This window comes from Triturus cristatus, chromosome 1_2, assembly GCF_964204655.1.
Source record: "Triturus cristatus chromosome 1_2, aTriCri1.1, whole genome shotgun sequence".
Taxonomy (NCBI): Eukaryota; Metazoa; Chordata; class Amphibia; order Caudata; family Salamandridae; genus Triturus; species Triturus cristatus.
Window position 1 is genome coordinate 519602240 of NC_140580.1, and position 24411 is coordinate 519626650.

Here is a 24411-nt window from a genome sequence, read left to right on the forward strand (position 1 = left end):
CTATTTCTGTGGGGACCTGGGCATGTCTACAATCACACACTATCTCTGTGGGGACCTGGTCATGTCTATAATAACACGCATTCTCTTTGGCAACCCTGGTAATACTATAATGTAATGTAATGTAAAGTCTACTTCTATAGCGCTACTATCACTCCAAGGAGTATCTTGGCGCTCACCCAGCTCAGATGTACGAGAAGAGGGGGAGTAGACACAGATTCGCGCAAGACACTACATCTCAAACCATTGCTATACAAGCTGAATCGGACATAGAGTATACCCAAGTTTTTAATGCTTTCCTGTATTGGGTTTCATCCGACATGGATCGTAAGGAAAAGGGGAGCTTGTTCCAGGCTTTAGCACCCTACACGAAAAGAGATTTGCCACCTTTGGTTGTCAGCCTGAATTTAGGGATAACCAACAGGTTCTGGCCCACATATCTTAGACAACGTACCGGATTATATCGTCTAAAACCCTGGCTTAGATATTTAGGGCCTCGATGGTGAAAAGCCCTAAAGGTAATCAAGAGGACCTTAAAAAGAATCACACACCATCTCTGTGGGGACTTGGACAGGTCTATAATAACACACATTCCCTTTGTCGACCGTGGTAATACTATAGTCACACACCATCTCTGTGGAGACTTGAGCATTTCTGTAATTACACGCAAGCTCTGTTTTGGCTTGAGCATCATCAGCTTTGCATTCTCTGTATGGGGCTTTGTGAATACTGAAAAGTAGTAAAGTTAGACTTTTGGTCTAAGTTTAAATTTGTGAAACTGAAAAGTAGAAAAGTTAGATTTTTGTCTCTAAGTTTACCTTTGTGAATCGGGCCCTATTTTAATGAGGACTTAAACACAATCATCTTCATGCACTATCTCTGTGGGTACTTAAACATTGCTGTAATAACACACGATCTTTGTGGGGGCTTGAAAAAAACGATAATAAAACACTATCTTTGTGGGGACTTGAACATCACTATAAAAACATACCATCTCTGTGGGGACTAGAGCATTCCTGTAATTAAACGCAAGCGCTGTTTCGACTTGAAGCACCAGGGGATGCCATGAGGCACAGGGTCAAGACTGATTTGCATATAGCTGGGTCTGAACTGGGGTGGCAAAGTGAGCCAAAGAATTATGATGGATTCAACCCAGATCTGTGACTGGGGTGAGGGTTTGAAAAGTTTCAGCACTCCATCCATCATCTCCTTGTGTTTTCTTTGTTCGCCCTAAGTTGGCAGGGTATGCCCAGATGTGGACCCCTTGCTCACTTTGCCACTGGATTCGAGCTAGCTTGGCTGATAAGGGGGTGTTACCCCGAAACCGGTCCCAGCATGCTTGTTTCAGGTCCAGGGAAGACCTGGCTTGGCAGTTCGGGCTGGACTGTTCCCATGAGGCACAAGGTCAAGACTGATTTGCATATAGCTGGGTCTGAACTGGGGTGGCGAAGTGAGCTATAGAACAATGGATTCAACCCAGATCTGTGACTGGGGGTGAGTGACTGGTGACTGAAAGGTTTCAGCACTCTGTCCATCATCTCCTTGTGTTTGCGTCGACTTGAACATTATCAGCTTCACATTCTCTGTATGGGACTTTGTGAATATTGAAAAGTAGTAAAGTTAGACTTTTGTTCTGAATTTACCTTTGTGAATACTGAAAAGTAGTCAAGTTAAACTTTTTGTCTAAGTTTACCTTTGTGAATTGGGCCTTATTTTAATGAGGACTTAAACACAATCACCTTCATGCACTCTCTCTGTGGGGACTTAAACATCGCTATAATAACACACTCTATTTGTGGGGATTTGAACTACACTGTAATAACACACTATCTTTGTGAGGAATTGAACATCACTATAATAAAACACCATCCCTGTGGGGGCTTGAACATCACTATAATAACACACTATCTCTGTGGGGACTTAAACATCGCTATAATAACATGCCATCTCTGTGGGGACTTGAGCATTCCTATAATTACACACAACCTCTGTGTGGACTTGTACATCATTACCTTCACACTCTTTATAATGGGATTTAAGCTTTGAATGTGCACACTATTTCTATGGAGACTTAAACACAATGATCTTCACCCACTATCTCTGTGGGGACTTGAACATCTATTTTGGTAAAAATGTAAGCAGCTAATCAAGCTCTGGGTTCCAATTGACCATATTCTTTGGTTCTATTTGTTAATGTCTTTGTGTGTTAGTTCCCTCATCTCCTGAGATTTTAAGCACTAATACTTAGGTTAAATACAGTTTTAAGTGTCTTTCTTTAAGCATGATATGATATTTTCTGGCACATTAACATAATCTGTGTTTAATGTATACCTCTAGTGTATATGCAGCAATTCTTAAATGAATAGATTAAAAAGTTGTTTGTGTATATTGTTTATAAAATGAACATTTAGCCATGTGCCTTCGACTGTATTTAATCACAAATAGTGTTACCGACTAGGTCCCCACAAGGATGGTAGCACGTGTTCAAGTCCCCACAAGGATGGTGCTGTGCGCATGATTAAATAACAATAAATTTGCAAATTTGAAGCAGGATCCTGTATCGGTAATTTTTTCTTAACATTTTTCTGTTATTAGTGTGTTATAAAAACATTGGGAAAGGTTGGTCCCCACAAGGCAGGTATTCACACATAGTCCCCACAAGGATGGTAACACGTGTGTGTGTGTGTGTGTGTGTGTGTGTGTGTGTGTGTGTGTGTGTGTGTGTGTGTGTGTGTGTGTGTGTGTGTGTGTGTGTGTGTGTGTGTGTGTGTGTATATATATATATATACATATACATATACATATACATATACACACACACCCTAATACTGGAGAACATCTTATGTGGCTCATCATACACACACAAGGTGGTTTCGGAAAGCCACCTTTAGAATCTGCTTTACTCCCAAAGCCCAAGAAGTGGTGATAACGTGCTGATGATGCTGCCCCGTAGGAAGCAGTAATGCGTAGGCATAACTGTAGCCTTTAATGTTGTTGGTCTGAAGTGTGGTTAATGTATGCAGAGAGGAGGCAGTCCAAGGTCTAAATAAAGGAACGAGCACGTGCTGAGAAATAGCAGCCTTGTAAGGCAGGCAAACATATTGTGGATGACCCAGGGTCACCTTATGGTGTAGTGAGAAGCCAGGATAGTGAAGTCTTCTGCGTGGAAGTGACTGATACTGGAATAGATCTCTTATTGCAACAGACATTTTCATATATAATGCTAACAAAAGAGAATAAAATATGTGTTCATCGTGAAAATTCTTCTGACAGTACAGTACAGGCCCCGGCATCTGAATTTCCCACATGTGTGGGTACAACGGCCGTTGCAAATTTAAATGAAGAAGAGCGCTCACCTACCCTACCTGAGAATTGGGCCTATAATTTGCTTAGCCCATGCAAGTGTCGCCAAAATCTGTACTGTTGGCATGGCAGAAAAGGAGACACTAGACTTGAAGGATAAGAAGGTTTCTTCAGGGCACAGCACAATGGGTGAGAACAATGGCCATCAGCAGACCGACGGTTCCGATCAACAGTTTCCAACCTGGCATAAGGCTTCCATGATGCAGTTCGCACAGGAGGGCATCACCTACCTCTTTCCTGAAGAGAATTATTGACATGACAAATATTCTGGAGGCAGGAAAATAATCCTGGGGTTCCAAGATACAGGTATGAGGCCATCTCCCTATACCCCCAAACTCCTCATCGCCTCCACCCCAGGCGCTGGGCAAGTCTCAGAAAACTGTTTTGGACTTCACAGTGGTGAGAAACAATGCACTGTCCACCTACTCTAGAGTAATAGGGGGGAATACTGATATCTAAACCATAGTACATATCACAGTTCACAAGCCAGTCTATTCAGAAACTACAAACTCCCTAAACCAGACCTGAGGGGTTGCACATTCAGGATCATATGGCTAACATGTAAAACATCCAGGAAGTGGAAAAGAGAGTCTCGGACGGTAAAACCGGAGTGAAAGGAATATGCTACTTACCAGTATGCATCTTGGCATGTAGAGCTGCAGAGCCACACACTTAGGATAGTAGATCGCCATCTGGTGTTGGGCTCGGATGCTTGCAGGTTGTTGTTGTCTTCGGAAGAAGTCTTTGGTCACGAGATAGGTGACTCCTCCCTTGGACGACAGTGCGCATGGGCATCGACTCCATTCTCAGATTGTTTTTGCCATGATGGGAAATGATGGAGTTTGTAGAAAAGAGAGAGATGTCCGTGTGTGATATCTAAGTAAGACGATGCTGGAACAGATACAGGTCCCGGGGAGGTGAGTGGGCGTGTGTGGCTCTGCAGCTCTACATGCCAAGAACAGATGCATACTGGTGAGTAGCATATTCCGTTCAAGGCAAATGAGCTGCAGATCACACACTTAGGATAGACTATATAGCAGTATCTCCCCTAGTGGTGGTCACCTGTATCGGTTGCAGCAGTTTGAAATAGAGTTTTAAGGGCAGCTTGACCCACAGAAGCTTGTTGCTTTGCTTGCACGTCAACACAATAGTGTTTAGTGAAGGTGTGTGTTGTAGACCATGTGGCTGCCTTACAAATATCTTCTAAGGGAATGTTTCCTAAGAATGCCATGGAAGCCCCTATTTTGCGTGTGGAATGCGCTCTAGGGGGAACCTGTGCGTTTAGCCTTGTGGTAGCATATTTGGATACATTTAACTATCCACCTAGCTATCCCAGATTTGGAAATGGGGTTGCCTTTATGTGGTGGTGAGAAAGCAACGAACAATTGTTTTGTTTTGCGGAATGATTTGGTTCTGTCAATGTAGTACAGAAGGGCTCTTTTGACGTCTAAGGTATGAAGAGCTCTTTCAGCTACCGAGTCGGGATTTGGGAAGAACACTGGTAGCTCTACTGATTGGTTAAGATGGAACGGAGATATGACTTTTGGAAGGAATTTCGGGTTTGTTCTAAGAACAACTTTGTTACGGTGTAATTGTAAGAATGGTTCTTGTATGGTTAAAGCCTGGATTTCACTCACCCTCCTGAGGGATGTGATAGCGATATGGAAAGCTACTTTCCATGTGAGGAACTGTAATTCGCATTTATGCAGAGGTTCAAATGGGGGTCCCATGAGTCTTGTGAGAACAATGTTTAGATTCCACACTGGAGAGGGTGGTAATCTGGGAGGAATAATTCTTTTTAGTCCTTCCATGAAGGCTTTGATCGCAGGCACTCTAAAGAGTGACAAGTGTTGTCTATTTTGTAAGTAGGCTGCTAACGCTGCTAGGTGGAGACGTATGGACGAGTATGCCAAATTACATCTTTGCAAGTGTAGCAGGTAGCAAATGATGTCCTGGATGGATGCATCCAGTGGGTTTATATGATTGTTAGTGCAGTAAATGGCAAATCTTTTCCATTTTGCAGCGTAGCAGGCTCTAGTGGGAGGTCGTCTGGCCTCCCTTATAATATTCATGCAGTCTGGTGGTAGGTTGAGATAACCAAACTCTAGGACTTCAGGAGCCAGATTGCCAGGTTCAGTTGACCTGGATCTGGGTGTCTGATTTCTCCACGGTTCTGGGTTAATAAGGACGGGGAGAGATGCAGCTTTTGGTGGGGCACTAGCGAGAGTTCCAGTAGTGTTGGGAACCAAGGTTGGCGTGCCCATGTGGGAGCTACTAAGATCAGTTTGAGAGACTGTTGCCTGAGCTTGCGTACCACTAATGGAATGAGTGGGAGAGGCAGAAAAGCGTACGCAAATCTGCCTGACCAGTTCATCCCTATTGCATTGCCCTTTGACTCCGGGTGGAGAAACCTGGCGGCGAAGGCTGGGCATTTTGCGTTTTCGTGTGTGGCGAACAGATCTATGTCTGGTTGGCCCCATTGTTGGAAAAAGGGTATTAGAACTTGGGGATGTAGTTCCCATTCGTGGATTTGTTGAGTCTGTCGACTTAACAGATCGGCAATCTGATTGTGAACCCCTGGAAGGTGTTCTGCAAGTAGGTATATTTTCTGGGGAATGGACCATCTCCAAATGCTCTGTGCGAGCTGGGACATCTGGAGAGAATGTGTGCCTCCTTGTTTCTGTATGTAATACATGGCTGCCATGTTGTCTGTCCGAATGAGGACAGTTTTGTTTTGGAGATGTATTTGGAATAACTTTAGTGCTAGGACCACTGCTAGCAGCTCCAGGTAATTGATATGGAGCATTTTTTGTTGAGTGGTCCATTTGCCCTGAGTGGTGTGGCCGAGGAGGTGGGCTCCCCATCCTGTGAGCGATGCGTCCGTTGTCAGCACTATCTGTGGAAGAGGCTCTAGGAACGGCCGCCCTTTGGAGAGGCTTGTTATGTTCCACCATTTGAGAGAGCGATGTGTGCGGCTGTCCACCAACACCAGATCCGTAAGTTGTCTGTGAGCCTGGTTCCACTGACGTGCTAGACATTCTTGCAAGGGGCGCATTTGAAGTCTTGCATAAGGCACAATGAAGATGCATGACGCCATCATGCCTATGAGTTGCATGAACACTCTTGCTGGAAGAGAGTGTTGGGTTTGGAATTTTGTGATAAGAGCTTGCATATTGGCTATCCTGGCTGGATTGGGATATGCTCGGGCTGTGGAGGTGTTTATTGTGGCTCCCAGATACTGATGTATGTGAGCAGGTTGGAGGTAAGATTTGGGATAGTTTATTGTGAATCCCAAGTTGTGTAAAGTTTGGATAGTTTGGTGAGTGTGTAGAACACACTTGTTGAATGACTTAGCTTTTATTAGCCAGTTGTCTAGATATGGGAAGACATGGATTTGTTGTCGTCTGAGATGTGCTGCTACTACTGCTAGGCATTTTGTGAATACTCTGGGTGCGGTTGTTACCCCGAATGGGAGGACTGCAAACTGGTAGTGTTGTCCGTCCACCACAAACCTTAAATACTTCCTGTGGGCAGGATGTATGGGAATGTGGAAGTAGGCGTCCTTGAGATCTAGTGTGGTAAGGAAATCGCCTTGTTGCAGTAGTGGGAGCACTTGTTAAAGAGTGATCATATGGAAATGATCTGAATTGATATAAAGATTTAGGGGTCTGAGGTCGAGTATTGGTCTTAGAGTCCCGTCCTTTTTGGGGATTAGGAAGTAGAGTGAATATACCCCTGTACCCTGATGTTGTAAGGGAACTGGTTCTATTGTGTGCTTTTGAAGCAATGAGAGAACCTCCTGTTTGAGGAGTTTAAGATGATCTTGTGACATGTGACGCTGTTTGGGTGGTATATGCGGGGGGTAGTTGTGAGTTCCAGGCAGTAACCATACTGGATAATTTGTCTTACCCACCTGTCTGTTGTGATGGAGTTCCAGACAGGTAGGAACTATGTTAATCTTCCCCCGACTGGAGTGGAATGGTCTGGGGGGAGTGGAGGAAAGTCACTGTTTTGTGGCAGGGGAGGTGCGAGTGTTATTACTACCTCGACCTCGCTCTTTGTTGTGGTTTCCTCTGTATCCGCCTCTAAAATATCCTCTACTGGGGATGTGTGTGTGGCGGTTTTAAATGTAGAGGAGGTGTCCGTTCCAATATTTTTGGAGGCTCCTCTATAGAAGGGGCGCCGAAAGGACCCACGTGGTTGGGGAGATTGTAATGCTCCCATGGACTTAGCCGTCTGTGTCTTTTTTCATTTTTTCTAATGCAGCGTCTACTGCTGGTCTAAAGAGCTGCTCCTGATTGAATGGTTGACTAAGTATGGTAGTTTGTACCTCTGGCTTAAAGCCTGAGATACGTAGGCATGCATGTCGTCGAAGGAGCACACTTGTGTTAATTGCTCTAGAGGCGGTATCTGCGGTGTCAAGTGCACATTTAATTGCTGCATTTGAAATGAGCTTTCCCTCCTGAATGAGGTCATTTGCCTGGGTTTTGTATTGGTCTGGCAGATGTAAGAGAGTCTCTAATTGATCGTAGTGGGCCCTATCATAGCGTGCTAGTAGGGCTTGAGTGTTGGCAATTCGCCAGTGATTAGCGGCTTGTGCCGCTACTCTTCTGCCACAGGCTTCTAATAGTTTGGATTCTTTGTCTGGGGGTGGTGTGTCTCCCATGGTTTGGGAGTTGGCACGTTTCCGTGCATTGGAAACGACCAAAGAATCCAAAGGGAGTTGGCCCTTGATGTAGTGAGGGTCTTCAGGAGCAGGCCTATATTTCTTTTGAATTCGTGGGTTGAGAACCCTGGCACGAACGGGGTGTTTAAAGACTTCGGAGGCGTGTTTTATGACACCTTTAATCATTGGCAGGATTTGTACAGACTTTTGAGACTGTTCGAAAGTGTCTAATAAGAAGTCTTCCTCTGGTGCGTCTGAGTGCATTGTAATGCCGTGGTATATTGCTGCTCTATTTAATGATTGTCCAAACCCCAGGTGATCGTCAGGAGGCGATGGTTTTGAGGGATATGGCTGAGGGTCAGGCATATCTGGTAAGGGGAATGCCCAATCATCCAGGGGTGTGGTGTCTGGATCCGTAACCAGATCATTAGGATCACCCCCACCCCCTAGGTCATCATAATCATCCTGTGGTGGTGGTGTATGAGATGGAGAGGGTGTATGTAATGGCGGTGTAGGCAGAGGGGGTGGGATAGGTGGCAGTATAGGAGAGGAAGGAGGGATTTGGGGAAGTAGAAGAGTCCATCCTATTTACAGGAACTGGGGCAGGTGGTGTGTCCAGCTTCCGTTTTTTGCATGGCACCGCGGTGACATGTCCAGTCTTGGGGTTGATATAGATATTTTTCTGCCTTGGGTCTGGATGAAAAAGCTCTTGTTCTTCAGGAACAGTCTTTGGTACCGATTTTTCGGTTCCGATCGAGGTTTTGGTTGATCGGTAGTGTGTTTGGCTTTAGGAGGCGTATGAGAGTCCTTAGCCGGTGGTTTCGGTACCGACGATGGTTTCGGTGCCGATGTGGTTTTCGGAGCCGAAGGTGTTTCCGCGGGGTTGGAAACCTTCGGTGCCGGTGTCTCTATTGACCTTGGTGGTTTCGGTGCCGAGGGCTTCGGAGCCGATTTCGGTGCCGAACAGTCTTTTGTCTTCGGTGCCGATGGTGCCGGTTAGACAATTACATGCGGTTTGCACAGTCCCGAGCTACCGGAAAGCTTATGTTTCTTCGGAGCCGAGCCCGGAGACGGGGCTTAAGAAGGATGTTTTCGGTCTCGACTGGGGCCAGCAGGCGAAGTCTGGACCAATGCCTTTGGTTTTGGTGGGGTTGGGGCAGGGGCAGTGGTACTCACACGTTGCCCACGAGTGATGGGGTCGTCTGAGTCGTCTGCTTCGGAAATTATTTGCAGATCCTCGGAATCTTCTTCCGGGACATCTGGGCCTTCATCAAAGATGTCCTCTGGTCTTTGTGCCATGATGTGGCGTCGAGCCCTTCGATCCCGAATTGTCTTTTTGGATCGAAATGCTGCGCAGGCTGGACAGCTGGGCTCGTCGTGTTCCGGTGATAGGCACAGGTTGCAGACTTTGTGGTGGTCACTGTGCGGAAATTTTGCTCCACACTGGGGGCATTTTTTGAACGGAGTCCTTTCCATGAGCCATAGGCCTCACGGCGTGGATATGCCCAGCGGGCCGCATCGACGTCCAGAATCGAGCCGATGTAGTCGATATCGAGAATGAAGGTGTTTCGATGTTTTGTTGTAAAGTTTTTCGCTTCGAGAAGCTTGGAATTGATATTTCCAACCGGAGCGGAAAAGTTGCATCCGAACCCAATGGCGGAAAAAAACAATCTGAGGATGGAGTCGATGCCCATTCGCACTGTCATCCAAGGGAGGAGTCACCTATCTCGTGACCAAAGACTTCTTCCGAAGACAACAACAACCTGCAAGCATCCGAGCCCAACACCAGATGGCGATCTACTATCCTAAGTGTGTGATCTGCAGCTCATATGCCTTGTACAGTACTTTATTCTATCATTACTCATTATAACTTGTATCCTATTCTAATCCAAATTGTTGGTAACCACTTATCAAACAGAAAATACAGTAGGAGATAGAGGCTTGAAGCAAACATACTGCAAAAAAAGCCTAGTCCAAATGTACGCATTATACTGGGATGAAGCATCCACTAAATTGAACTTGAAAATGAAATGCCATTTGCAATCCTCAACTCTGTAGAACATGATAAAACACCTTATGAAGGCAAAGAATTGAAGATTTACCACCACCACCATCTAATGCAAAATACTATCCACGTGACATTACAAATGCCTGTGGCATTCGCAAGGACATGGAAAGCATCAGAAATTTTAGTTTGAACTTGATACAATATAAGTGTTTGTGTAACAAATGAATGCAAAGCTTTTTAGCCACGAGTAGGGTCTTTCATGTAACATTACCTAGTGATATGCAGAGGTCAAGGCCTGTGTGCTGAAAGCCTTTGCCCCTTTCAAGAGTGCTACTATTTCTGTGATATTTGGCAAAAAGGTACTTGTCGACAACTACAGTGTTATTATGTTCACACAGGTCAATGTATAATCATATTTCTACACAGGTTTATAAAACATGATTACAGGAGCCACCCACTCAATGGCTCCCACTTCTGCATTTCAACATAAACTAATACAATAGCACTTGCAAGACACTGAATAGGAAAGGAATTGGGTTCAGAAGTGTAAAATACCAAAAAGTACTACAAGGTCACAAAATTATAGAAGCTTCTTTATGGTTGTGAAAACTCTAGGGATGGGTTCAAGACATATATTAAATCAAAGATCTGTGTTCAGAACAGAACTAACAGACACATTTATGTAGCATTGTACCTGTGGAAGACAGTCAGGGCGGGACTCAAAGATAACCAGTAACACCCCAATAGGAACAGTGACTTGCTCCAGTTCCAACTCTTGAGCAATTTGTGTTCTTCGAATGACACGTCCCACACTATCTTTTGATGAAGATGCTATTTGACGAAGTCCAATTGCCAGACTGTTCAGTTTTGCAGTTGATAGACTTAGCCGTTTCAGCAAAGGTGGGGGCAGTCTTCCTAAGAGATTGGAAAATTAATGCTTTTAATAACTGAGTCACTTGAGAAAATTAACAGCTACGACTAGTAACCACTCACACTGACAGGTTATCTAACCTAACAGTTTACCGTAATCTACCCAGACATATTTCTTGTCATTTTGTTGTTCTTTAAATAATGGTAAAGGTGCACAAAGGAAGGACTTTGGTAACACTCTTTCTGGTGGATACTACAACTGCAGATTTCTCACCTTTAGAATAATCCCAGGCACCTGCCTGGATGGGGACTTTTAAATGCGCTGCAGGTGATGCCTTCAGACTCAGCAACAGCCTTTCGCCACTCCGGAAGTGAAAGGAGCAGCGTCCAAAATAGGCACCACTATTGTGCGTTGATGACAGTTTTGACTTTCATTCTTCCACGTCCTCAAGTGTGGATCAGTTGGGACAAATCGGAAGTGACAAGTTGCCAAAATTAAACTGGGACCTTCTTAAAAGATACAGTAGCCCACTCCAGAGAATGGAGAGGAGGGAGGACTGTGAAGAATCTGCAGAAAGAGTGTTACAAAGGTAAGTAACTTTTTCTTCGGATGGATATTCCTAACTGCAGACTCCTGCAGCTCACGGACATGGTACACAGACATATTAGCGGTACGAAAAACACATCTTGATGCTGTGAAAAACAACTGGACATGGGCACAAATGGCCGGCAGATCAGATTTGTAAGGATTAATTTAAGGGACAATTAAGGCTTAATGAAGGACTTTGGCAGAAACATGTGCATTACATTTTTTAAGAACCTCACCAACACAGAAGGCTGGTCATTCACAGGTTAAAATGGCCAAGAGGGCAGACTTATAGCCTTTAACTGTGCCCAGTACAAAGAAAGAAAGATATCGCAAGCGGGCGTCTCCGCCATATCTTGCAAATAACTTGCATTCTCATCCTAACGTGACCACTCCGAGACCCTGAACTACTCAATCTTCGAATATCTTGTTGTAGAAATTAAAACAGAAGACACCACTCCCACCAAAGTCCACACCATTGATCACCCATCCAGTGATTGCACACTCTTCACTGAGGAACTTACCGATCTAATAACTCAATTCTCATTAACTGGCGCCAATGATGTGCTCCTGGGAGACTTCAACCTGCACTGGAACCACACAGAAGACCCCAGAATCCGCAACCTAAATAACCTACTGGAGATAAAAAATCTCAGGCAACTCTGTAATGAATCGACCAACAATAAAGGTTGAACTCTGGATGAGATAATTACTAGAAGTAAGCTGATTTTCCTTCCTTCCATCTTGCCTATCAACTGATCGGACCACCATCAAATTCTATTCGATCTCAAGCTACACCACACATCCTTCCCAGCACTTTCCAGGAAACCCACCCTCTGGCCTAGGAACATCAAACATATCCCACTAATAGAGCTAGAATTCAGGATCAATGCTAAATTAAATTTGCAACAGCTCCTTCAAAGCGTTGATGAACTAACTGCCCACTGCAGTTCATGGATGATCGATGTTCTTAACCAGGTTGCGTCACTCAAACTAAAGAGGTTAAGAAAAATCCAATCCAGATCATGGTTCCACTTAGACCTTAACAACAAAACAAGGCAACTTAGACAGACCGGAAGAATAAGAAGACAGAATCACTCACTGGCGAACCTCTCACTTCTGAGAACGGCTCGCCTACAAGTAACACATTTTCAGAGAAAAAGCCACTTTCTTTTGTAACCAACTCTACCGTGCAAAGCTGTTCAAGATAATAAAACAACAAACTACACTTACCTCTCAACAAGAAACATAGCTGAACGCTGCGAAGAAATAGCCAACTTTCTAGCTGACAAAGTTGTCAAAATCACACGATCCCTTACCCGTGACAATATTCTGACATCCCATCCAGTCAGCTCCACTGACACCCAAGTCAACACGGAAACTCCCCCTAGGGGTCCCAACTAAAGACCGGAACTACAAAGCTACAAAGCATAACAGAGCACACAATGAACTCCCTAAACTGAAGAATAATGCTAAATGACCTGACTTCAAACCTATGACAGAAGGTGAAATTTTCAAAATTATTACCAAACTGAAGGCCACATCCCACTTTACCGACCCTCTTCCATCCCCCCCTAGTTCAAAATCTCAACCATATCATCAGTGCTTCTCTTTGATCAGGCCGCGTACCTTACTCCCTCCAACTCGGCCAAGTCACCCCTATTGTAAAAAAAAACCTGGGGCTGACCCCAACGATCTCAACAACATCAGACCCATCACCAATCTTCCTTTCCTTGCTAAAACGCTGAAGTGTCCTACTTCAACTCAACCAACATCTGATACAGTACATCACCCAGCTTTACACTCCAGAATTGCACTGTTATCAATGGCACTGTCCTGAGATGGTTCACGTCCTATCTTCATCCTCGCTCACAGCAAAAGAAAATCCACAGATGTCTCTCAAAGCCCGCACCAATACCTAAAGGCGTAGCTCCAGGTTCCATCTTCTCGCCAGCCCCATTCAATCTTTTCATGGAACCCCTCACAATTATCCTGAACCAAGCTGGTATCAAATATCACTTATATGCCGATGACACTCAACTCTACTACAGAATTAAATCACCCTGAGACATCCAACATCTTAATGCCACACTAAAGAAGATTCAAACTTGGCTAAACACCAACCACCTTAAGCTGAACCTCAAAAAGACCAAACTTATACTCCTCTCCCCTAAGAGCAATTCCCTACCCATCCAAGAAAAACCAGCTACTTAATATTTTATATTAATAATCAGTCTTTTCACTGTTAATGCGCTCTCTCTCTGTAAACATCAAAGTTAACTCCATCCTGGCAAGAGCAAGGGTAAAAGTAACCCCCTAAACCCTAGCCACCTCAACATGTCTTTAAAGAATTATATTCAAGCAGGCCACCCATTTTCCCAACCTTCAAATTCCTTCCATGAATGGCCACTTAGGAAGGAGCAGCGGCGGTACAGAGCAGCACCAGAAACCACTATTTCCCATAAACTCTCCAAAAGACTACAAGGGTCAACAGAAGACCTTTGCAATGCTGCAACTAGCATCTACTTTCGTGAAAACTATTGCTGAAGCAGCTGGCCATCGCTGACGCTGAGGGACAAGGAAGATGCAGTCTCCTATAGCGACACTTATTGGCAATTACTGCTGTAAACTTGACTATCTACTGCATCGATAGCTGTTTATGGGATGGCACTGCTTTCACGAATAAACAAATGCTTATGTCTTACTATTTAAGCTTCACTGATTAGATGAGGGAATACATGCTGATGTACTGTACTAATATTATAAATGTGCCGATAAGGACTGACCTGGCTACTTGCATCATATGCGGAAGGATTATGCTGATGAATTAGGTTAAACAAAATCTCAGAGACCAGCTTGGGCGAACGCCCTTAACACCTCCAACTCTGCTACCGCACCAACCTCGAACAGGGAGTGAAAAACTTCATCACATGGATCACCTATTGAGCAGACTTCATAGTCCCAATCAAGAGCAACATCCAGAGAGAAAATCCTCTAAAAAGGCCAGCTGGATCACTCAATTAACTCAGAACAGTGAAACGGGACAGCAAACAGTTGGAGAGGAGATGACGCGCCAGCAAGGAATCCTCTGACAGGGCAGCCTTCAAGACCTCCCCCAACCTCTACAACTGTCTGCTGAGGGCAACAAAATAGACAGCCCTTGCTGCATGTATCCAAACCAGCGCCAACAACACCAAGGAACTTTTCAACATCGTTAAGGAATTCTCCAACCTGGCTGCCAGTGAAAGCATCATACCCTCACAGGAGTTGTGCGACAACCTCGCCCACTCCTTCCACAAGTTTCCAACCATATACAGAAACTTTGAATCCCAACCCACACCTATGGACTTCCTCCACGTATACGCCACCAACGTAACCGATACAAACCACAAATTAACCACCTGGAACATCCTCTCCACCGAGGACACCACCTCCACAATGAAATTAATCCACTCGGGAGCTCCCACGGACCTATGCCCACACCACATCTTCAACCTCAGACACCAAAGGATTGCCCAGGAACTCACCACTCTACTTTTAGTACACCTTTAGCAATACCACATCATTACCCGACTCCTGGAAAATCGCGAAAGTCAGACCACTACTCAAAAACCCTCCGCCGACCCCAGCAAACTCAAAAACTACCGGCCAATATCCCTGCTCCCATTTCCAGCAAAGGTACTGGAAAAGATCATCAACACAACTCATGACACATGGAGCAGAACCAGCCACTCGACGACTTCCAATCCGACTTCCACAGCAATCACAGCACCAAAACCACACTGATCGCAGCCACAGACGACATCCGACCCCTCCTCGGCAGAGGAGAAACAGCAACTTTGATCTTCCTCGGCCTCACGACAGCCTTCGACACCGTATCCCACCACATGCTGATGGAAAGAATCCACCACATCGGCATCCAAGGGGACGCGCTCAGATGGATCACCTCCTTCCTCACTGGAAGAACCCAGAGGATCCACCTTTCACCTCTGTACCCAAGGAGATCAACTGTGGAATCCCTCAGGGCTCATCCCTCACCCCCATGCTCTTCAATGCATATATAACCACGCTGACCAACATCAATAGATCCCGTAGTCTCAACAGAATTTCCTACACAAACAATACCAAACTCATCCTCTTGCCTTCGGAACCCCACCACCACCAGAACCAATTTCCACAGATGCATGACAAACGTTGGCAACTGGATGAAGAACAACTGCCTGTAGCTGAACACAGACAAGACAGAAGTACTGATCTTTAGCAACAGCAGCAACACATTGAACGACACCTGGTGGCCACCAGACCTAGGACCCGCATCAACTCCCTCCGACCAGCAAGAAACCTCAAAATCATCACTGAGAACAAGCTCACCATGAAGTCACAGATCAACACAGTCTCCTCCGCCTGCTTCCTCACTCTGTGCATGCTATGTAAGATCTTCAAGTGGCCACCCCCACACACGAGACGCCCCGTGACACTGGCCCTCATTACCAGCCGACTGCACTGTGGCAATGCCCTCTCCTTAGGAATTGCCTCACACCTCCTACAGAGACTTCAGACCATACAGAACGCTGCAGCTAGACTCATCCTTGGCCTTCTCCGATGAACCCGCATCACAGCCTACCTCAGGCAACTCCACTTGCTCCCTGTACAGAAGAGATGCAAATTCAATCAGATGACCCCCACACACGGCTTGACACAACCAAGAAACCGCATACATTATTCACCCACTGAACTTCCACCAACCATCGAGAAGACTAAGCTCAGCCTCCCTTTCAGTTGCCCACACTCCCCGCATCTACCGAAGCAGAAGTGGGGGACGCTCCTTCTCCCACATTGCAGCAAAGACCTGGAGCGGCCTCCCCACGCACCTCTGGACCCCGACCTTACTTTTGGAATTCCGAATCGACCTCAAGACCTGGTTGTTCGAATAAGCCTCGGCACCTGCAAGCGCCTGATACCCTATCAGGCGATTATCCGCGCTTTATAAATCCTGATTTATTGATTGATTATGCTGAATTTGTGGTAGTCTCCCAAGGGTAATACCCTGCTGTTATTGTTTCCTCTGACCAGCTTTGTGCAGGCTATATTTGTTTTGGATAATAGTAGCTTTCAGAAAATGAGGGTTGAATGTCTCACTGATGTGTTGGGGGGTGTCAGTGTGAGAGGAGGGTGGGGTTTGGATTGTAGAGGTAGATAGATTTCTCAGTCACATTCATTGTTTAGTTGACTTATTATTCAGGCTTTGTTCATGCCTCAACACGATGAATGTTCCCATGGCAGACAGTTTGTTGATACAGCATTGTAAAACCAAGGCTCGACCCAGTGCTGGATAGATGCTAGGGCCATGTCAGGTGACTGAATTTGGTTGCAGCTACTATCAGCAGTATTATGACAGAACAAGAGTTTCTGGACATCAGAAGATCTCGCAACCTGATACAACTAGATAGATACATTCATATCTACGGTACATGATATGTGGTCCAGGCTGGACTACTGAATGTCCTCCAAGGACGTCAGTACCAAGGTAATAGATGTATGGCATTTAGCTAAGATTCTGTCCGATTATTCACTGGTGCTCCTGTCACTGTGTGTCTTGGACACCATTCTGATCCATGGGGTGTGGAGACTCGGTGCCTGATGAGCTGAGGGATTGTGTGTTTCGGGGGGAGATTAGCCTGGAAATCCAAGAATACTTTAAGCTAAATGTTGGTTCTATACCTTAGATGAATCTGGTGTGGGAGGCATTTAAAACCATTATTCACAGGGCTTGTATTTCCAAACGAAGTGGAGTGCTGCGCTCACGGACTACGCTTGAGCGAGCTATTTAAGCTCTTGAACAAGACTGGTGATCAACATCAGACTCAGCCCCTTTAGAACAGATAAGGGAGAAGATTTCAGAATATAATGAGGTGGCCACAGAGGAGGTACAATTCCTGGGGTAATATGCTACAGCACGCAGTTATAGCGAGAGTGAACGGACGGGGAAAATTCTGGCACATTGTTGTGGAGGCCTTGGGCCACTAATCATATTACACACATAAAAGAGGGTGATAGAAGCATCAAATTAGAGGCCACTGAAAATATGTGGAGCTTTCCTAACCTTTGTACATTCAAGGTCTACTCAGGGACAGAGAGTCTGAGACAGTAATTGGATGATATCACACTTGCCTGATTGGATGTTGCTAGGTGCAAGTGTCTACGTCAGCTTATTACATTGGAAGAAATAGTTACGGTGATCAAGAGCCTACCATCGGGTAAGCCACCTGAACCCGATGGGCTGCCTATTGAACTTTATAAAGAGTTGCGGACATCCAGGACCCCACTTATTAAATGTATATGAAAAGCCCTATGTAAAGCATTGCCTTCCCCCAACTATGCAAGAATCCTTTCTGGTGCCGTTACTTAAACCCGGAAAACTCCCTGAAAATTAGGATTCTTATGGGCCCCTGTTCCTTACCAACTGCGATGTTAAGATATTGGCCAAGTTACTAGTGAGCAATCTCCTTCCATCACTACCCAAGAGAGCTTTGCTGGCTACATACCTGGCAGGTCAATGCAACAGAATTTGAGTACAAAATTTTTGTTACTTCATCAGATCGACTCGGAAACACACGCTGCAGCAGTCCTACTGAAAGCCATGACGGTGTTTGACTCTGTAGAGTCGTCCTATTCCTTTTATTTTATTTTTTTAAACAGACTGGGTTCAAATCCTGTACAATAGGCAAACAGTGCGTATTTAACAGGCCTGTCTCCAATGCCATATAGATAAGGCGGGGAAAGCGACAAGTATGCCCCTTGTACCTACTCCTTTTTGTTCTTAAGGTGGAACCTATGGCTTCTAGGCTGCAGGAGCAATACTCACAATGTGCATTACGTTTCACATCACAACCGATACTGACGGACGATGGGACTCTTGCAACCATTCGGTGGGAGATCATAAGATTTGGGGGCTTTTCTGGGATAACTGTAAACTGGTCCAAGTCAGCGATCTTCCCTGTGACAGGTAACACCCAAATATATGTACCAGAATTCCCACTGGAGTGGTTTACGTCCTCGATATTTCGAAGATGTAAATGTTTTTATTCTGTGCTTTTATGGTCAAACCTGACAGGATAAAGAGGATTTTGATGGATTAATTGATTTTGATTGAAGTATTTCGGTAAACGGAGGAGTAGGGACATGGAAACCATATTAAGACAGAACTATGGGAAGGCCATCCCAAGTTTAGAAGAGAAAATAGATTGCTGGACAAATGACCCATTATCATTGGCTGGTCGCAGTGAACTGCTTAAAATGATAATCCTTCGTTAAATGCTGTATTATTTTACCAATATTCTAATCCCCTCACTATAACTTTTTTTTTTTTATGCTGTGATCATTATCGATACTGTTAGTCTGGACCCAAACAGCCAAGGTTGAAATGGGCAACACTGGCCCTGCTACATGTGCGACTCCAGAGGTGGAATTATACTCCTATTGTGCACAGGCACATTATGCGTTTTACTGGTATCACCCTATGCGGTGCACAGCACATCTCACAGTAGAAACAGAAAACGCAGCTCTGACTTCACTGAGCACGATAATATGTAACTCTCAACATCACTGTACTTTGCCTACTTTAAGTCTCAAAAGGGAACCAAACCCTGTATACTCATCCTCCATACATTTACTGCCCTTAAGAAAGTGAACTGAAAGTGATGGTGCTGCTAAATAGGTTTCTCGACTTGCACACATTCACTGCATTCTCGGACAGTACACTGCTGGACGTATTCCTTTACTACTGTTTACAAGCTGCTTCCATAATGATTCTGCCTTGCCTCCTGCAGGAACCATTGCCTCTCCATCCACCTAGAAACAGTGACCAAGTCTACCACACCCAGGATGCTAGTATCAATTATATATACAATCGTGCAGCAGGATGCTTCCATTTGTGTGGCAAGTGCTAATGTAAAATAGGAAAATACGTTGTACACTACAACACCGGATAAAGATGGGCAATTTTGCTGCACTCAAACATTATTGCTGGCACGGAGTAGCAAGCTTCGTATGATTTATATCACACTCCAGTAGGCCTATACAAAATGCGCCTGGACGCTCACTCCTGCTGCAGATGAGAGATAGCTGATGCTGATTTTATGCACAAAGAATGGAGCCGCACCTGCGTAAATGACTATTCGATCACTGTGGTTTCAGAAATGATGGGTGTGCCTATACCACTGTGCCCTGAGATGGACACAGACTGCTTTGGCGCTCCTCTTGGCGAATAATCTGGTATCTAAATATTGGCGCAGAGGCAGAGCTCTGACAAAGAAAAGGTGGATCCCAGGTTTAGTGTACTGCAATGAGCAATAAGAAACGTTCGCTGACCACCCACTTCTAGACCCAAAGATAACTGTAACCTGCTGATCTTCCGACGTGGTTTCTTAGCCTTTCCGGCCGGCTCCCTCAGTTGCCACGGATATTGGATCACATTATATGATACACCTACATAATAAGTGTATAGGCTACATGTTTCACTCTGTTAAATACCTAGTGCAACCCTCCCAAAATCCATTGGGAGGGTTGCATTACTGTGCTACTGGAGGAATAGCTGAAACAATCACAGCCATGCTGTATTTGCAATATATGCAATGATCATGTAATGTGTCGAGCAAGAAGATATGTTCACCCCATTTAAGTTGTGACAGTGATGAATTTGGTTCCTCAATATGTTTATCATAAAATGTAATAAAACAAGTTTAAAACAAAAATCCAGTTTCTGATAAGGTACTTTGTTTTTATTTCTGAATAAAACTTCATCTCGATGTGGGACAAACCTGAAATTCGGTCCCCCTGAAGCACTGGAGCAAAGGAGTTGAAAAGGTTTCCAAACGTCTTTTGGTATCCAAGCAACCACAGCAGTTCACTTCCAAGGCCTCCAAAGACCTCTAGGGGAACCCTTAAAACACTCAGGGTGTCAGGCAGAAGGCAATAAAGTCCAGCCCAGGTCCTGTTGCTAATAGTCAGCCGGAATACTTCACAGGAATGCCCCCCCTCAGCTTTTTTTTTATTATCTTCCAGGAGCCACCCAGTGAATCAGCCTTATAATCATTGGAGATCATTCCGTCTTTAGATTTCATTAGGAAGGGGGTCTAACCCCCTGAGGTCCGCGACACCCTATGACACTCCTAGTGCCTTTGTGACCAATGGAGTAAAGGCCACCAGGCCCTGCACTATCTACATTTGCAGTAGTTCCTGTTTGCTTGTGGTGGCGCCACGACGGCCAGGTGCACCACATATATTTATTAGGGATTGTTGGGGGGGGGGGGGGGGGGCAGCCACCCCAATGTTAATAAAGAACTAATTACTTCCCTTTGGTAGAGACTCTATATACCTGCAGATTGCTCACCTTTTGAATGCTTCCCAGGAACTTTGCCAGAGTTCCTCTGCATGCCGGAATGTGGCACAGTGTGGATCTGCACTGATGGCGTTCGATTTGATTTGGGCCCGGTCTGACCTGATATTCTTGAGAACATGGGGAAAGAATGGTTGCAGAAGAAGGCGTACAGGAGTCCCAAGTTACACCCGAGGCAGGACATGTCTGAGCGAAATACTTCCTGGTAACTCCAACACGCAGACGTGCTCACATTGTGCATTATCAGTGATGGAGAACAGATTGAGCCATAGTTCTCCTTATGAAAGAAAGACTTTGAGCCACCTTCAGGTGTAGCTGCCATTAATGATCTATTAGGCGCCAGCAGCTGAGCTCAACCACATTGGTATTCAATGATACTTTTAGATGGTCCACTGAATATATACCCTTACAACGCATGCAAATACATCGCATGCCGTTACAACGACCGCGTTGTTAGAACGCATACCATTACATCGCACCTCATTACTACGACTTGCTGTAGGGGGCATGCTGGACTTAGGAATAGTATTATTTACTATTCCTACTCCAGTTTGTGCAACAGCAGGGAAGGTGTTGGATTCTAAATCCAACACAAGTGCGCCCCTTACAGCAAATCGTAGTAATGACTTGCAATGTAATGGTATGTGTGGTAACAACGCAGTCATTCTAGCGACCATGTTGTAATGGCACCGCGCTGTGGAGACAGCGTTGTAAATGCTGTTTCCCAGTCCACCACCACGAACATTACCTGACAGTCCAGCCGTGCCCAGAAGTGCAAGGCCTCTTGACACAGGGTCCATTCCACCACCCACCCTGGTTGTTGCAGTACCACATGGTCTGTGAGCAACTGTATCAGCCTCAATCTTGGTGAAAACCCGAGGGGTGCTGGTGAGACCAAAGAGGAGCACAGCGAACTAGGAATGCTCCTCTCACAAAAAGAATGTAATTGAAATTGCATTCATATAGCACTTCCTACCCATGACGAAGCGTTGGAGCCTTTTAAGACAAGCAGCACATTATCCGGGAGCCTACAGTTAGTGGTCAGCCTGTTAATTATTATGGTTAGTATTGCATGCTAAAGGAAACCATTCCACACATTTACTCTGGTTTCTTTGTGGTACATTAGTGACTTAGGTCGGATCATTAGAGGGCGATACACGAGAAGCAAATGATTTTGTATAAACACCTTCAGACAGACAGGCATGAGATTTTAAGCAGTTTATATAAAGAAGAGGAATATAAAAAGGAAACCTAGGTGCTTTCAAAATAAATGAAGAAGAGAAATAGTAGTAATTCAAGGTCATTTTTATGCATGATTAAGGAGAGTAGCAGATTGAGGTTTTTGTGACACCATGCAATCTGTGGGTGAAAAACAGTGGAAAGAAACACTTAAAGCCTGCTCCGAAGGAATGTGGCTATTGAAAGACATGGCAGATACATGTTTCACTGCAAAAACAATCCCAATGCTTGCAGAGACCCCTTTACTAGCGACTGTGAAGCACCGTTACATTTAAGCACATTCCTGTACCCATAATTACACTTGACCAACACAGCCCTTGCCCCCACCGTATGCCATAGAAGGCACTACTTTGAACTCTGAAAGACCACTATATGTACCTAGTGCAGCACTATATGTAATCCCATACACTGGACATGAATATGCTTAAATATTGGTAGTTTATCAAAATCAGTTGCCACCATACATAAACTACAACATAAACTACACATGATATAAGCATGTTATGTATAACATCCACCAACATAAAATATAAAAGGCAGCTGATAAAAACATTGCAGCAATCAAAATTCATAGCATGTTTATGTGACTCATTCATTTTTTTTTTTTAAACAGACTTTATTAGGGCACAGAACAAAATGCAGTCAATCCCCTTCCCCAGTACTTCGCCCTCCAGCCAAATCAGGACGTAGTGCAGTGATCACCCCACCAAACTGATCACAACTGTACAACAGTCACCCCAACAGTATCTGTGCTACGAGGTAGTTCATCCACAGGAGTAATCCACAGTGGGTGTGCGATAAAACCAATATACCCCCCGCCCCATCCCCCAGCAACCCCCCCAACGAACCCCCCCCACCCTACCCACCCACCCAAGCATGTCGCCAGTATCCATCAGAATTACATGTACATCAAAGCCTCACCCACCACTCGTCGGATCCGCCTCCCAGTTTATGTGACTCATTCATTACCTATTTTGGAAGGTGATGTCCCCTGTGCAAACCTGAAGAGCACCAGGCCACACAGAGCAGACAGTGCCCTACAGAATGGATGTATCCAAGGTCACCTCGACCCTCCAGCACCCATTTTGTCTTGTAGTGGAACATAACTAATGTAAACATCTAATCTAATCATCTAACCTAAATATGTGACTATCAATTTAAGGCCTTTGACTTATACTTTCATTTTCTGAAATATGGTAAAACAATGTCTGCGATCCAAGGATCCTGACCTCAGCCCACTAGTTCAAGTGTCCACAACCCTTCCTACAATGAACCTCTGCCACCAAAAACAAATCAATGTTACTTTGCAGGGTCTCCGAGTTAGCCCTCATACCAAAGTAAAGAAAACGTCACATACTAACATAGATGATCATTTTATCAACAGCATTTAAAAAACTGTTACCCTCAGCAAGATATGTGTCTAACAGACCTCTACACACCAATAACAAACATCTATCCAATACTGCCTCCCTTCCAGAAAACTACTAAAGCTTACCACACCTACAAAAGGTCCCTTTAAGGCTAACATTGCCAGCAGGCAGAGTATGGGGTTGGGCGCTGATAAACACCCTTGAAATTCATAATGTACAGAGGAGTCTTCACATCCTAGGAGCAAAATACACTTGGTACACAGACAAAGCAATCACGCATTTCAAGGTCATCAATCAAAATGATCTTCAATAATAGAGCAATGAGTCAGGGAAGAGAAATAGTCACGATACAAATCTTTCCAACAATTAATTGAGCAATCGTTCATCAACCCAAACTCCTCTTCATTGTAGCTGCAACGCCCGAGAAACCAAGATGCAGCACTTCCTTTCTAGATCGGAGTCAGTTACATTACAGATTAGAGGGACTTCAATTTCTGTGTAGACAATGCAAAAAAGACAAGCGGCTAAAAACCACAAAACAGCAAAAGACAAAATATATCACTTTCCTGGCACACAACGCACATCCCCTTCTAAACCAAATCTTTTCATGTTGACGGGATACAAGCAAAGAGCTGTCCAGCCCAGAACCGACTCAGAACACTTGCTCACCTTTGAGTTTGCATGGACAGGTTTTAGACCACAACTTCAAGAAATAAAGCCCTAGGGTCCTTTGTACTCTCACTTGTTGGTGTAAGACATCATTAATCAGCTCTAGAGGGGCTTTCAGTTCACTTTGCTCACTGTTGCAGCATAGATGGATCTTAATCGATCCTCACGAACTCTGCACCAAATACATTTGAAGATGGCTCTACTTGGGTGAAGCAGAACTTCTGATGAAACCGAAACAAGCTGACA

The 24411-nt window shown here is 44.8% G+C and overlaps 1 protein-coding gene across 4 annotated transcripts in view; it reads right to left on the reverse strand.

Moving 5' to 3' along the window:
* Nucleotides 1-24411, reverse strand: part of LOC146867553 (delta-1-pyrroline-5-carboxylate synthase) — a 384344-nt gene that overhangs the window by 121396 nt on the left and 238537 nt on the right. For all 4 annotated transcript variants that reach the window (XM_085606275.1, XM_085606272.1, XM_085606277.1 and 1 more), the window contains exon 12: nucleotides 10729-10949. In XM_085606275.1, coding sequence (XP_085462401.1) covers nucleotides 10729-10949 — 221 coding nt within the window. The remainder of the gene's footprint in view (nucleotides 1-10728; nucleotides 10950-24411) is intronic.